Genomic DNA, 14947 nt, shown 5'->3' with positions numbered 1-14947 from the left:
TCTTTGGTAGATAATAATGAGAATGAATATGAAACAAAATTTAAATCATACCTTCTCAGTCCAAAAATGTACGTAATGACTACATAACTGATGCTCCTTATCCAAAATCTACAACACTATTCAAAATGAATACTCGTTTGTGAGTAAAAGTCTCAACTTGCAGCTTGTGTTTCCATTTTGGTAAACAGTCACATCAAATCTTTCATTCTCATTTTGTTTGTTATCTTCTGTTCTAGAAGTCTGAACTTCCTCCTGATTATGAGAAACACGACCCTGAGCAGAAGCAGATCTACCGCTTTGTCAGGACGCTGTTCAGCGCCGCACAGCTCACTGCTGAGTGTGCCATTGTCACCTTGGTAAGTGTGTGTATGTGTGTGTATTTCAGTGCTGACACCAGGAGGGAGTGTTGCTTCCTGATTCTCTCTTTTTTGCCTTCCCTAGTCTCATGTGCCGTCTTCTTTCTATTGCCTTCTTTACACTCTGTTCTCTCATTTATTTTTGTACCTCATTTCTTCCTCCTGAATCCTATCAAATGCTAAATACGCCCCCCTCCTCCCAGAGACTGTTTCCCCAAAAATGTTGAAAAGTTAACTAATTCTCACAGGAGAGACCAGAAAATTGGAAGGTGACACAAGAAATGTGACAAGATCAGTTTGATCTGTGCAATTTCCTTTCAGAATGACTTTGGTGTGAACTAGTATGTCTGCGCCTGAAGCAAGGATATAATTGGTGCTTTACTGTACAGCAGGTTATCTCCTAAAGACTTATGACATCCGGCGCTGCTCACCTCTATTAAAAACGTGATATCAAGGACAGCTTTACTCCCCCTTGTATCTCATTTCTTTCTCTTTCTCTCCTCCCCTGACCCCTGTGAGTCTTTAGCATTTGTTTTGTGTGCTTTCTCTTACCATCATCACACATTACAATAGTTTTACAGTAGTATAGTGATAAGAAGTCTTCATGTTCTTTAACCAGGTTATTTATGTGTTATTTTATTATACAAGTATTTAAAGAAAGAATGCATATCCGCTCTTAAATTAATACAGAATAAGGCTAATTCACTTGTGCTGTTTTTCCTATACAACTTATGTATAGTAATAATAACTAAATTAATAATAATCAACTTTATTTAAGGAGCCCTTTCAATTCGAGAGATGTAGCTCAAAGTACTTTACCATAAAAAATAAATATATCAAATTCAAACAAGGGAAAATACACACTAAAATTAGACAATAAAAAAGACAGCAGATGATAAAAAAATATATAAGTGAAATTAATAAAAATTTGAGAATTAGTAAAAAATAATAATGAGAAGAATGACATTAATTATAAGCCAAATTAAATAGGTTTTCAACTGTCATTTAATAAATGTTCACAGAGCCTGCGTCTCTCATAGCTCTTGGTAGGATATTCCATCATTTGGATTATTGTGTGCATTTAAAAACCCAGCAGTAGAAGATGTGAGAGCTTGTGAAGGATTATAAAATGACAGAGAGTCTGCAATGTAGGCCGTTCCCAAACCATTAAGAGCTTTAAAAACAAGTAAAAAGAACCTTAAAATCTATTCTAAATGATAATAGGAGCCAATGGAGTGTAGCTAAACCAGGGCAATATGCTCTCTCTTCACTTGTTTTGGTTAAAAGTGTGGCAGCACAGTTCTGAATAAGTTGAAATGTTTCAGTTGAAGAGCAGTAAAAAAGAGCATTTCAATAATCTATTTGATATAAAAGCAATGAATAAGTTTTTCAGAATCTTTATGGGATAGGAATGGCCGTACTTTGAAAATGTTTCTTACCCAACTTTTACCAGCCACATTCAGTTGAACATGTTCTCTCTCTCTCTCCCCACTCATTTGCCCAGAAACATCTTTGTCCACACTTTGTCGCTCTGGCCGACACGTGTGTCCCCAGAGAATGTGGAGTGCAGGGGTTAATATGTCTGGCCGTGTGGCCTTGTATTGAGTTGCTCTGCTTCACTGACAGATGCACCAATGTGTGAACTGCATGCATGGGTGAGCACCTATGTCCACTACTCCAGACAGTGATGGGAAAGCAAAGACACTGACGCACAGTATCTAGTGTTTCTGTGTCTGTGTCTTTAATCCATGTACAGGTGTACTCCAACAAAGATGTGTCAGACTTAACTAAGTCACGTACGCACACACACACACAGCACAGTCTGGCACATAACCTGTCTCTTTCAGTCCCCCAGAGTAAAGTCTGGCATGCCCATCAGTAATTGTATCAGGCTGTTGGCTGGTGGTTATGAGGTTAGCTTAGCTGACGCAGCTAACTTTAGACAGGGGAGTCTTCCTTTCCTTCCCATTTGTCCCATCATAGGACAGATAGGAAAGGGAAGACTTGACTCTGGGATGGAGACGGCAGACACCCAGATAATCAGTCTTCTTTGGCAAATCATTGTTGATCAAAGCTCAAACGCTACCATTACCATCCATAGCAATTTCCAGGGGGCAAAGGTCATGCATTGGTGTCATATAGAAACTATTAGTTTATATTAGTTTAGAAACATTTAGAATATATTAGACTGATGTATTTAACTACTGCTGCATTTTAATCTACCTACCTTACCTACTGTACTGTATAGCCTGCACTGGTAGTAGCAATAGATAATACATGAAGAGTAGGAAGAGACCTTTATACCATTAACACTGGCTCTGTTTATTATCCCCACAGAATGTCTTTTAATGTTTAGTTGTTTTAAAGGTATAGTTTGTAGGATTTGGCGGCATCTAGTGGTGTGGTTGCAGATTGCAACCAACTGAGTACACCTCACTCCTCCCTTTTCAATACTGCGGTAACATGAGCCGCTGAAGGGCTCATTCTAAGCTAACGAAAACACAATGATTTTTTAGTTTCGAGTGATTACACATTAATGAAAACATAGTTATGAATATTTTATTCCATTTCTGCCAATATCCCCCAAAATGCTACACACTGTTCCTTTAAATGCAGAACACAACATGTTGATGGTTTGGAGTATAAACTTAATGATATATATATATAGTAGTTAAAGCAACCACCAGTCAGGAATGTGTTCAAATGAATTCCTCTATTTTACATAATGAATCATAAACTTTAAATCAAGTGCTTCATGCTTTGGCTTGCAAATTTTATGGATAATAGATGTAGTGTGACACTGCAGGATTACTTTTCAAACACGAGTGGACAGAAAACCCTAGAAGTAAATATGAAAATAGTATGTTTTTACTACATTCAGACCAGTTAACATCCCTCTGTTTCAGAAATTAGCCTGTTCCTGAGCTTAGTTTAACCTTTGAGCTCCTTGGAGACCAGCTTCTCTGTTTTGTGCCAAACCTCATCTGTGACATCGGGTCCAGGAATCACAAAGTTAAATCATTTTTGTTTAATGAGGCGGCATGTGGCTGCTGTTTGCCAACCACACTGCCTCTGGATTCTTTGTTGTGCTTGTTTGTATAGCTTCCTCTCTGTGCTGTTGCATTCATATCGCTCAGCATGTGGCCTGGCTCTCATTTCATTGGGGCTTTCTTCAATGTGTGCAGCCCGCTGCCAGATGAGTGTATATGTGGTGTCTGTTGGCAGGCTCTGGGCCACAACAGAGATAGGTTAGCACTGCCTGCAGGCACGAAGCCCAGCCCAGCTTGACTTGTCCAATTAGCCACCTGAGCCATGCTAGTGGGCAAGTCAAACCAGACTGCAAAACAGAATGAAAGTATACAACATCTCCCTTCTCTTTGCCTCTCTATTTGTCCATGCCACAAGGTACTATTTTATGCCCAGTAATTAGACGGGAATAATCTTCATCTAACGACTCTCCGACAGTCTTCTCGGAGTCTGTTTAGGTTTTTAAGTCACATAATACTGACAGTTCTGCCACAGTGCACATTCACACAGAATTATAATAAGTTGTTCCACAGTATATTCCACTCCACCATAAAAAATACAGCATCTCTGCAGACCCGATTTTTTTTTTTTAAGTCAGACTTGTCATCTGAGATGACAGATTTCAAAGCTGTAACTGGTCTGAATTCAGTTGAGCCTGCAGCACATTTTATTTATGGAAAATAAAAAATGTAGTTCCCAGTCAGCTGGGGAAAAAGTTGCTGTTACATGAATGTTTGTATTGGATCATATCTGTTGCAAACTTTAGCAAATGACATGTTCAGAAAGTCGGCCATAAGCAATACAAATACCAAAAATGAAATAGACTGTAGTATACTGAAGTTAAATATTTATTAAAAAAGACCTATTATGCTTTATACACCGATCAGCCATAACATTAAGGCCGCTGACAGGTGAAGTGAATAACATTGACTATCTCGTTACAATGGCACCTGGCAGTGGGGGGGATATATTAGGCAGCAAGTGAACATTTTGAACTTTGAACTTTGTGTTGGAAGCAGAAAAATGGGCCAGCCATTTTTGAATGTGAGCGACTTTGACAAAGGCCAAATTGTGATGGCTAGACGACTGGGTCAGCGAAGGCTGGCCTGTGTTGTCCGATCCAATAGAAGAGCTACTGTTGCTCAAATTGCTGAAAAAGTTAATGCTGGTTCCGATAGAAAAGTGTCAGAACACACAGTGCATCGCAGTTTGTTGCGTATGGGGCTGCGTAGCTGCAGACCGGTCAGGGTGTGGGGATGTTATGGCTGATCGGTGTATAGTTTTTGGTGCATATAAAAGGTCTCTGAAGTTACAAAGCCCGAAGTCCACGCCAAAGGGAGTTACTCTCCCCCACAGACACACTGCTCCTGAACTGTCTGAAATGCCTCGCTTGAAGTCCCACCTTTTCTTCTGTAACGTGGTAATGTCACCAAGTAATACATTTGCATAATACCTGCCTAGCTGATAGTTTGGCACGCCCTCAAACAAACTTAGTTAGAGCGGAGTCCAAAGAGTTTGGTTGGGTTGACCAATCACAACAGAGTGGGCCAGCTGACCAATCAGAGCAGACTGTTCTGTAAACATGTTCTAGTAGAAACCCCAAATACAAGTATACACCTGAACATGAGCATACTAGGTCCTCTTTAAGAATACTAAATAAATGTACCAAATCCATACTGAAAACTAAAAGTACTAGTAATACAAATGTAAATGAAAAAAAGAAAAACGGTACAAAAAAGATGACACGTGTATGTTAAGACACATTTCATAGAGAGGTTGTTATTTTGGAGTGAATGAGAAAGTGAGGGAATGGTAACTGACGAGGTATGCTGTAGCTTCCATTACCAAGCTAGACATTTAGTCGTTACCGTGCAGTGGATCACTGAAGCTTTCATGCTCGACAACGACTTTCTAACAAAATGATGATCAGTGGAATCAGAAGAATCAGCTTCTGTACAAGTACTCCAACTTGTAAGAAACAGGTGCCTGCGGGCTCGTTGTGCTTTGTGATCTGTAGACTGTGGGAATTCTGGCTACCCAAAAAAAGAGAGAGAAATGGAAACGGGGAGAGAGGCAGAGAGATGGAGTGTTTCGATCCACAAGGATATTTTAATGAGCAGGCTCCAGGGGAGCTGGATTTCATCAGTGTCTGACATGTTGTTGTTGTGGTTTTTACCAGGAGGAGGAGGAGGAGGCGGCAGGAGACTGCAAAACAGTACAGCAGCAAACTAACTATGTAGACTCTCAAGGAGAGCAGGGGATAATTAAACAGAGAAATGTGAGAATGTGCTAATTACATAGGTAATGGATAATACATTAAAAGCATCTGTTACAGTGTTGAAGAAAATAAATTATGTGTATAATTTAGTATGTTCAAAGAAGTGGAAAAGATCAGTATTTTCTGAGATATTTACGTGTGACACATCTCTTTATTCAAGGTGTATTTGGAGAGGCTCTTGACCTACGCTGAGATCGACATTTGCCCGCTCAACTGGAAGCGGATCGTGCTAGGAGCGATCCTCCTGGCATCGAAGGTGTGGGACGACCAGGCGGTCTGGAACGTGGACTACTGCCAAATTCTCAAGGATATCACTGTGGAGGACATGTGAGTTGCTGCAGACACACCCAAAGCTAGGGATGTCCCGATATCAGAAATGTAGCAGTCGATACCAATACCAGTGAAATTCCACGATTTCAGGATTTTGACATCGACTTGGTACCGAAGTATCGCTTCTTGTGACATCCCTACCTAAAATGTTGCATTTTATCGATATGAAGGTAGTCAAAAGTGCACAGAAATGCAATGCACACACACACAACTGAAAGGCCTATAGACTGAGGTCAGTTACTCTAAATATTATCAGCTGCTGCCGGTGACAATATTTTGTTTCTGAAGTGTCTTATTTTTAACCAGTTCCATTTCTTCTTGCATAACAATAATTTTTAGGCATGAAATGTATTAAAGATAACTCTCTTTCTTTGTTATGAAGGTGGCAGGAGATGTGTTTTATTATTTCTGCATTCAAAATGTAATGTTACTCACAATTAATAACACATACTGTAGCCTTTATAGCCAACTTTTCATTTTATGATCTATTAAGAGCAAGCCAATGGCTTGAAATTGGCTGCAGCTGATACATTTAATTTATAGCTTTCAGGTTAGGCCCCAAACTCAAAGATAAGTAGTTCACTATCATTGAAAACTAGAAAAAAAAAACATTTGAAAAAATGCAACCAGTGAATTATTGGAATTTTCGCTTGAAAATGCTGTAAACAATACATTTACTGTTGATCGGCTAATTGATTTCCTTAAAACGTGCTGTTTGTATTGTTATTTACCATCGTTCTTAACTACTGTACCTGTCTTCAGGCTCATTCTATGCTGAGAATAGTCTGTTTGTGGGGTCAGCCTGGACTCAAGAGGTGCTCAGAGTCACATGTATGCTGGACATGCCTAGGGCGACTTTATCTGACACCCTGCCCAGTTTATCTTATCTTGTTGTGGCTCTTGGATTGGTCCCAGAAAAGTAGCGATACTGTAGATTGGCTCAGTTAAATACAACTCAGCCTTATGATAAAGTATTATCACATAATAGGCACAGCATGTCATTGCAGGGTGTAATTGATCAAATAAATCATGGTCCCATTCTGTTTAGTGTCACGGCCTGTAAGATGTTGTCTACCCTTTTGTTAGAGCAAGATTTATGCATGTTGGCCTCTAAAAACCATGCACCGATTATAAATCCACACGTTATCATGTCAACAAGCTTGAAATACGCCTGGTTTATTAGTTCCTAACAAGCTGACAACAAGAGATACATGGCTCTTACCAGATATCATCATCTATTACAAATGACATTGCTGTGTGTGCGACAGGGAAGAAGCATCTGGGGCATGAGGACCCGCCACTCTGTCCTGTACAGCACATCCGTCACAGGAATCTGGATTATTCTGAGGGGAAACACAATGCTGTAGACGTGTTGCCACTGCTGCGACCTCTAACCTCTGCTGCATTCATCAGTGGCTGTATATTCTCGTCCTTGGGCTCAGATTTTACAGAGCAGTGAGAGGAGCCCAGCATGTAGTTCTGCCGTGCTCCCATATGGCAATTTTCCGGACGGTGACTCAGTGCTTGACCGGAGATTTCCTCGGAAGATCAATTTAAGTCTTTTTGAATCCATGCTCAGGAACATAGCCTGCTGAATTCCCCCTTTCCGCCCCCTAACCGGCACAAGCTTGACTGTGAAATAACTGCAGGGGAGTCTGGGAAAGGACTGTGAGGAGCGGAGAACCACAAAAAGAAATGGGGATGAGAATAGCTGAATGAGTGCCACGGCAAGAGATAAAAAAGAAGCAGCGTTATTAGGCAGAGTTTGGCTACAGTGGCGTCTAAATTTAGCCCGTCTGTTGCTGCATGCCTGCGAATGTGCGTGGGCGGGGAACAAAAGGCTAGGGAGAAGAGATGCATAGTGCTTCTTATGCAGGTTACAATGCAAAAGGAACGGGCCACGACTGAAGACGAACGGATGAAAGCGGCTGTCAGCGCGCCGCACAAGGGATCACAGAGCTGTGCGGCGTGAGGCGATGCATGACAATAGCATTTTCAGGGATGTGGGATTAATATTCTTTCTTACACATAACGCTCAGAGCCTTTTGCTTCGATATCACTGCTTTTCAGTATGAGGAAAAGGCTTATGTTTGGGGATTTACTCGGTGAATGTGTATTGGTACCGCACATGTGAAAATAACACCCACCGTCTGTGTGAGGTGATGGATCTGCCAGCACTAACACCCCCTCTCTACTCTCTTTGTCTCCTCTTCAGTCTCTCTATACAGAATGTATTTGTAGACAGACAATTCAATTTCAAAGATCTTACTAACTTTATTATTATTTTAAGCTTGTCAACTCACACATCCTCTCTCTCTCTCTTTCTCTCTCTCTCTCTCTTTCTCTCTCTCTCTGCCAAAAGGAATGAGCTGGAGCGTCAGTTTCTGGAGCTGCTGCAGTTCAACATCAATGTGCCGTCCAGCGTCTACGCCAAGTATTACTTCGACCTGCGCTCCATGGCCGAGGCCAACAACCTCAGCTTCCCACTGGAGCCCCTCAGCAGGGAGAAGGCTCAGAAACTAGAGGTGGGTAGTAGACAGAGAAAAAAACTGGAAACACATTTTGATTTTTGGAGTTCAGGTCTTCTGAACCCAATTTATTGTGGCCTGAGGATGTGGATACAATGAACGGAGGCCATCCGGCTAATTAGTATTTAGAAGTGCTTCAGCTCAACACACGTGCACGCAAAAAACACAAACGGCAGATCGTCTGCTGGGTGAAGGACGGGATGTAGGCCCGTGTTGCTGTGTAATTAGCTTCACTGCCTCAAACATATGTCCCTCCCTCCCGCTCCCTCTGCCTGACTGCAGGAAGCGTTTCAAACAGCAGTGATGATGTTGATGCTGGCGGATGCACCGTCGGCTGCTTTTTTTCTCTGTTCGACCAAAGTAGATCTTATAAAAATAAAGATAAATTGACTTTTCACAGCAGACATTTTGACATCTTAGCAGGAAAAGCACCGGTGTAATTAGCAACATTAATAATGACTGCATTCCATTTAGTCTGGCCTGTTGCAGGGCCCTGGTGCTGCGCTGCTACTTAGTGGATCAGAGCTATTTGTTGATGTCATTAGTTCACTGCTGCTTTTCCTGCTATGCCAAGTCAAAATGTCTGCTGTGAATAAAGGTGTATGTATTTGCTTTATGCTTCTGTTATTGGAGTAATATACTAAAGAAGTACCACAGTGCCTGATTTAAAGGCCCTGCACTCCTTTACAGCTGTTTTCAGTTGTTCTGGCCGATTAGACCCTTAAGGCCTTTAAACACAGGCAGCGTTTTTTTCGTGCGATTAAAAGTTGTTTTTGTAATGAGAACTTTCACGCAGTATACAAATATTACGTAGCGAAAATGCAACATACTTAATGCATCAACCAATCACGTTTTGCGGAACGGGTGGAGTTGTGCCTATATTTATGAAACAACAACACTGAGGCTCCGTAGTCCTAACCAACGTGGCAAACTTTATTACTCCTTTCAACTTTCACAAAGGCAGTGCAGACCAGATCCACTCCTTCTGTTCTTACTTTTCACAATAAAAGCCCTAGAGATATAATATTTGTGTTGGTTATTCGTCACGCCCCCAGGGTTTAAAGGCCTTTAGTCAGGTGAAAGCTAGGTGATATATTGTATGTGCCTGGATATATAGTATGTAATGTCACGAAACTCTATGGACCAATGAAAATGATAACAGGCTAAGATGTCCCACACAGTTACAGGTGCAACAAAACTCACTAGAGAGTGAGGGAGATGCACACAGGCCCAGTTTGTACACGCGCTCACATGCACAAACATGTACTAAAAGGCAGGTGCGGCCGGCCCGGCTATATCAACAAAGCAAGGAGAAGCACTGATTACAACAAAGGGAGAGAGACTTCATTCTCTGCTCAGGTAGACATTACTCCACTATATCTTTACATAGCAAATAGTTGTTTGATGCTATATTAATGATCTGAATTTAGAGAACCTTTAACATTTTTTTTTTTAATTAAAACATTTTTGGGTGCAATCACAGTTTGTTTAGTTTTGATACTTTAAAAAAAAAAAAAATATGTGAATTCAGTTTGTTTAGATTCCTACTGCTCAGTAGCTGATTATCACTTCAAACTCAGGTCATGTTAACACTGAGATTTTGCTATTTTTTCAATATTTAGTTTTCAGTTTTGACAGGAAAGTCACAATAGAGTAACAGTAAAAGAAAAAGAACATATACACAATTAAAGACAAAACTAAATATATAAACATATTAAAAAGGGAGGGAGTGAACTGCCTTATCTGAAATAGATTAAATAAATGGATGATCGAAGATAAATAGATTGACGCAGATTTCTCAAAATAGGTCCCAAAATCTCCATAACATTTGTTTAACCCTTTGAAACATCTACAGAATGTAATGATTTTCAGTCTAGGAGTAGAACATTTGAGGCTGTGAGCGTGCCCCCACATTAATGCCTGTTGATGGCTGTATGAAAAACCCCTTTGTTGTCTCAGAATAACAGACTGCCAACAAATCTGGTTGAATCTCTTTTTAAATACCCATGAAAACTAAATACTGAATACTTTAAGCCATTAATCACACAAGACAGCACAAAACCAAAATAAATGAGGATTTTAAATCTTGATTATCTTACTTCCAGATGACAAGTATACGCCTCGCCATCTCCGTCTCATTTCTGTTATGCTTCATCTTTCAGGCCATCTCGCGGTTGTGCGATGACATATACAAGGACTTGAGGAAACACGCGAAGAAGCGGTCAGTGAGTGCAGACAACCTGACGGTGGTGCGGTGGTGTCCAGCCATCATTTCCTAACACCGCCTGCAGCACGGAGACAGACCTGTCAGACATACTGTACTGTATATCTGCCTGGTAAGCAGGCAAACCAGAGGGGGTGGGGGGGCAGCAGTCCTGTGGATCAACACACACACACACACACACACACAAACTCACACACACACAATCTGGCACTTTTACAAGTGTGAGTGTGCACCCTCTCTGGTTGTTGTACATAAGAGAAGTTCCACTGGCTGCCTGCACTGAACCAAACAGCTGAGCTGAACCAAACTCAAGTGTGTGAGTGAACGTTGTTGGAATGAAGACCTCGACCGCAGAAGAAGAGGCCAAACAGAAATACAGCTGGCAATATATATATATATATAGATATATATATATATATATATATATCTATATATATGAGAGACTGTGTGAAGAAAAAGAAAATAGGAAAAAGCGATTAATGCGAAAGACAACAGGCGACAACAGCGTTCCATGATTCCCTCTGAGGCTCCACTCGCTTTTTCGGCTGATGGAGGGAGGCCGTGTACATTCCTTTCATTTGAATCTTCTGTTTCACTCACTTTCTGAGCTGAAGCATGATTTTTTTTTTTTTTGACGGGCACATTTTAAAAAATTGAAATGCTCAATTCCTCAATTCCTCAATTTGTTTCATTGTTTTGCTGGTGTTGATCTGTTCTTTTGCATTCCCATCCAGCAGAAACATCTGCGAGCAGATCACACAAAGGAGAGACATTCCACCGTTACCTTGAGTGTACAGTTCATCCAGTTGACTGGACTACATATCATCGTATTCATTCACACTATAGCCATTTAATCGAGGTTCTCATTCGGAGAGCTAACTATTGAAAAAGCAAGTGCAGGGGGCTCTCTGACAGGACCGGGGGATTCAACGTGTACCATTATACAGTTCCAGTTGCTCTTACAGTAACATCCAGATACAGCTGTTCACTTAAAGCAATACTCATGCATTGCTTTGTTGTTGTGGTTAAATACGATGACGCATGCATACTCGGGAGGAGACCGACTGGAAGACAGTGGTCCACTACTCTCAGTCAGACGTGAGACATACTGTAGAGCTTATGTTAATTCACTGCCATTGTCCTGACCTGTGGTGCCTGTAATAAGCTACTTTAACTCTCCCCTTTCTACCGGAGGAAATAGAACAAATAACTGAAGTATTTTTTTTTTTCTTTAACATTTTGTATGGTTCTTCCAGCTTACAAAGAAACAGCACAAATAACGGATTATTGACATTTAAGAGCCACTAAACGCATGATTTTTTTCAGGGTTGTTTTGTGTAGTTCTGGAGAGGACCCAAATGAGTGGAGAAAAAAAAGCATCATTAGTGACGACTCAAACACTGCTACTAAAAAGATAGATTGTATACGTTTTGCTAAATTGTCTCTGTACAGTGTAAATACAGCGCCGGTGTGCAAAATCTGTAGACTGAGGTTGTACTGTAAAAAAAACAAAAAAACAACAGAATAATGTTAGAATATTTATATTGGATCAGTTTTTACTGTACACGATGCGGGATGGTAAATATGTTGGATTCCTATGACAAATCAAGTTAAAACAAAGTGTTACGATTTAAATGGGAGACGCCACTTAATATGTTTTGTCTGTTTTCTTGTTACGCTGTTTTCACACTGCAGAAAATGCCAAGTTTTTTTTTTGTGTTACATACTGTATATGGTATATAGATAATACGAGGCAATTCAGGCTTATTTTGATATTTGTTGTCATTTTTCAGATTTTGTTTTTAACCCCACTCTGTTGAAGCATTGCTAGATTCATGTTCTTATTTCTTTCCATAAATGACACAATTTCGTAAAAGGTTAACAGGCATGTGCAGTATAAGTGAATACACCATTAAATATTATTGTTAATTAAATAATTTGAATAGAGTAAAAAGAGCTTTCTAGTTTTTCCTTCATCCTCCAATCCATTGGTTAAAAAAACAAAAAAACTTAATGTTTTTTTTCCTCAATCAGTGGAACTTAATTTATTTTTCTCTTTATCTTTCACTAGTTCATTACATTTGTTTTGGTCTTGGCACACATTAAATCATTTCCTATTTCCCCTAAGCAACATTTCCTTGTCCTCACCACATTTTTAATTTGCCAGTTTTATAGACGTCTCTTTTATGATGGAGGACTATTGGACAAAAAAATGCTTTTTGGGTCACAGGGGGGAGGTTTCTGTTTCTGTTGCAGACAAAGAGACACTGCGAGTTGTTTCGATAGGTCTTTTTCACAGAAGACATTTTGACTTGTCACAGCAGGAAAAGCACTGGTGTAAATAAGGAAATTAATGATGTCTGAATTCCATTTAGCTGCTTTGATTTCAGGTTTCCTGATATTGTGCATGCTGGCTCACTGTCACTGGAACACTAGTATAGAACAGGCCCTGGACATACATGGATACACCCATCTCATTTTCTGCATTATGAAAATGGAAATACGGCGAGGTAAATGTGAACTGCTGTGTGGGGAAAATAGGGAGGAGATAAATGATTAAATGTGTGCCAAGACCAAACAATTGGAAAATTAAGGAGTTGAAAAGTAAAAATTAGTCGGTGAAAGAAAATAAATAAAGTTTGGGGTTATTTTATCAACTGATTGGAGGATCGAGGACAATCTAAAGCTTTATATTTATTTTTTATTTAACAAACCATATTATTTATTGATGTTTTGTGATATATCTTTGACTTTTCCGATAACCTTTTCCGATGTTTTGTCAGTTTCGGGGCTCCACGGTTTCTTGTATTTACTGGAAATAAGTGAAACTGTCAAACGGTTTTCTCATGAACAAATCACTTCCTGATTTGCTCCTTTCTTGACATTTCTTAAATCAGAAATAGGAAAATGTACAGAGATGTAGTAGAGGGTGAACCTATAAAATCATTGGTTTAATTATTGACACTTGAGTGGGCTGATAAGTGTGAAATAATGCTTTTCTAATATATATATAAACTTTATAATAGTGGTTGTTTGCCTTATGATCAACTGGACTCACATTTTCCTCCACTACATCATTGAATAGACAGTAAACGGTTTGCTTATAAATATCATGACATAACCTGAAAAATGTCTGAAAAGGGCACAAAAAAGCATTTTTCATCATAACACAAAAGGTCAGTTGAAGGTCCAATTTTTACACGTGACATCAGCGTGCCCTCCTTCAAGCCTCTTCCTTATTTTGTGCACTCCACGTCTGTGATTTAAGTTCAGTTGTTTGTCGAGCTACTAGAGAATCAGTCAGTCAGTCCGGTCCGTGAGATTTCCAACCCTGAGCAGCAGGTGTGAGACGGGACAGAACCGAACCAAAGTGGTGGAGAAAATGAAGGACGATCCTGTTGGATGTGTTGCTCTGACCCAGCCCACACTTGCACATGAAGTATATATAAAAAACTAGGTGTTGGGTCTTGAGAAAGAGAACTGTTGTCTTTGCATGGTGCTTTGAATGAGTGGAAAATGTGTCTTTAGGAAAGTAACGTTACTGGAGTTGCTGTTGTGAGTTCAAACTGTTAGAGGTCTTCAAAGATTGTATATCCTATTTATTGTATGTGTGTGCATACAGCCCAGTCTGGTGTTTTCCTAGACCCAGAAGTATAAGCAACTATGAGTCCTGAGGTGGAAAATGTACTCCCGACAGCAAAGACCACGGGCCGTGGCGTCCTGTCGGCTGGTTACTAGGTGTGTGTGTCATAGCCTTGTGCACTGAACTCTACCTCTGCATAGAGTTTTACCTTTTCTCTTCATTTTTCTTCCTCTCTTCGACGACAATTTTCACACATTCAGCTTCGATCATGACGATTTCCCGTGCTAACATCAGTCAACTGCTGTAGCCGTGACATTTTTTTCTTGTTTTTTTCATCGATTGATATTTTCAACATGACGTGCTGTATTCTGTTGTTATTCTTGTTATTGTCAGCGTATTATTTTCTTTTCAGTGAGTCATTCTGTTCCCGTTCTCAGTTTGCCAAACTCTCTGTTCTCCCTTTTTCTCTGTACGTTTTCAACTATGATTTAAAGAACTGCTCCCGATTCTTCTCTTCTGAAGCAATGTTTAGAAAAACCTGTGCAAGAATTAAACTTTCAGACCTTGCAATAAACCCTGTGTATGTCTCTTTGTTTAAAGGATCACCCAATACACACACAC

The 14947-nt window shown here is 40.0% G+C and overlaps 1 protein-coding gene across 12 annotated transcripts in view; it reads left to right on the top strand.

The window, feature by feature from the left end:
• The window catches only part of ccny (cyclin Y), a 49855-nt gene extending 34955 nt beyond the window's left edge, over positions 1 to 14900 (top strand). For all 12 annotated transcript variants that reach the window (XM_074621260.1, XM_074621257.1, XM_074621258.1 and 9 more), the window contains 4 exons: positions 237 to 356; positions 5822 to 5988; positions 8354 to 8516; positions 10682 to 14900. In XM_074621260.1, coding sequence (XP_074477361.1) covers positions 237 to 356; positions 5822 to 5988; positions 8354 to 8516; positions 10682 to 10798 — 567 coding nt within the window. In that variant the 3' untranslated portion in view covers positions 10799 to 14900. The remainder of the gene's footprint in view (positions 1 to 236; positions 357 to 5821; positions 5989 to 8353; positions 8517 to 10681) is intronic.
• Positions 14901 to 14947: the final 47 nt, after the last annotated feature.

The sequence above is a fragment of the Sebastes fasciatus genome, chromosome 21, assembly GCF_043250625.1.
Source record: "Sebastes fasciatus isolate fSebFas1 chromosome 21, fSebFas1.pri, whole genome shotgun sequence".
Classification (NCBI taxonomy): domain Eukaryota; kingdom Metazoa; phylum Chordata; class Actinopteri; order Perciformes; family Sebastidae; genus Sebastes; species Sebastes fasciatus.
Note: the sequence above shows the minus strand (reverse complement) of the source record. Positions and strands in the feature narration are given on the sequence as shown.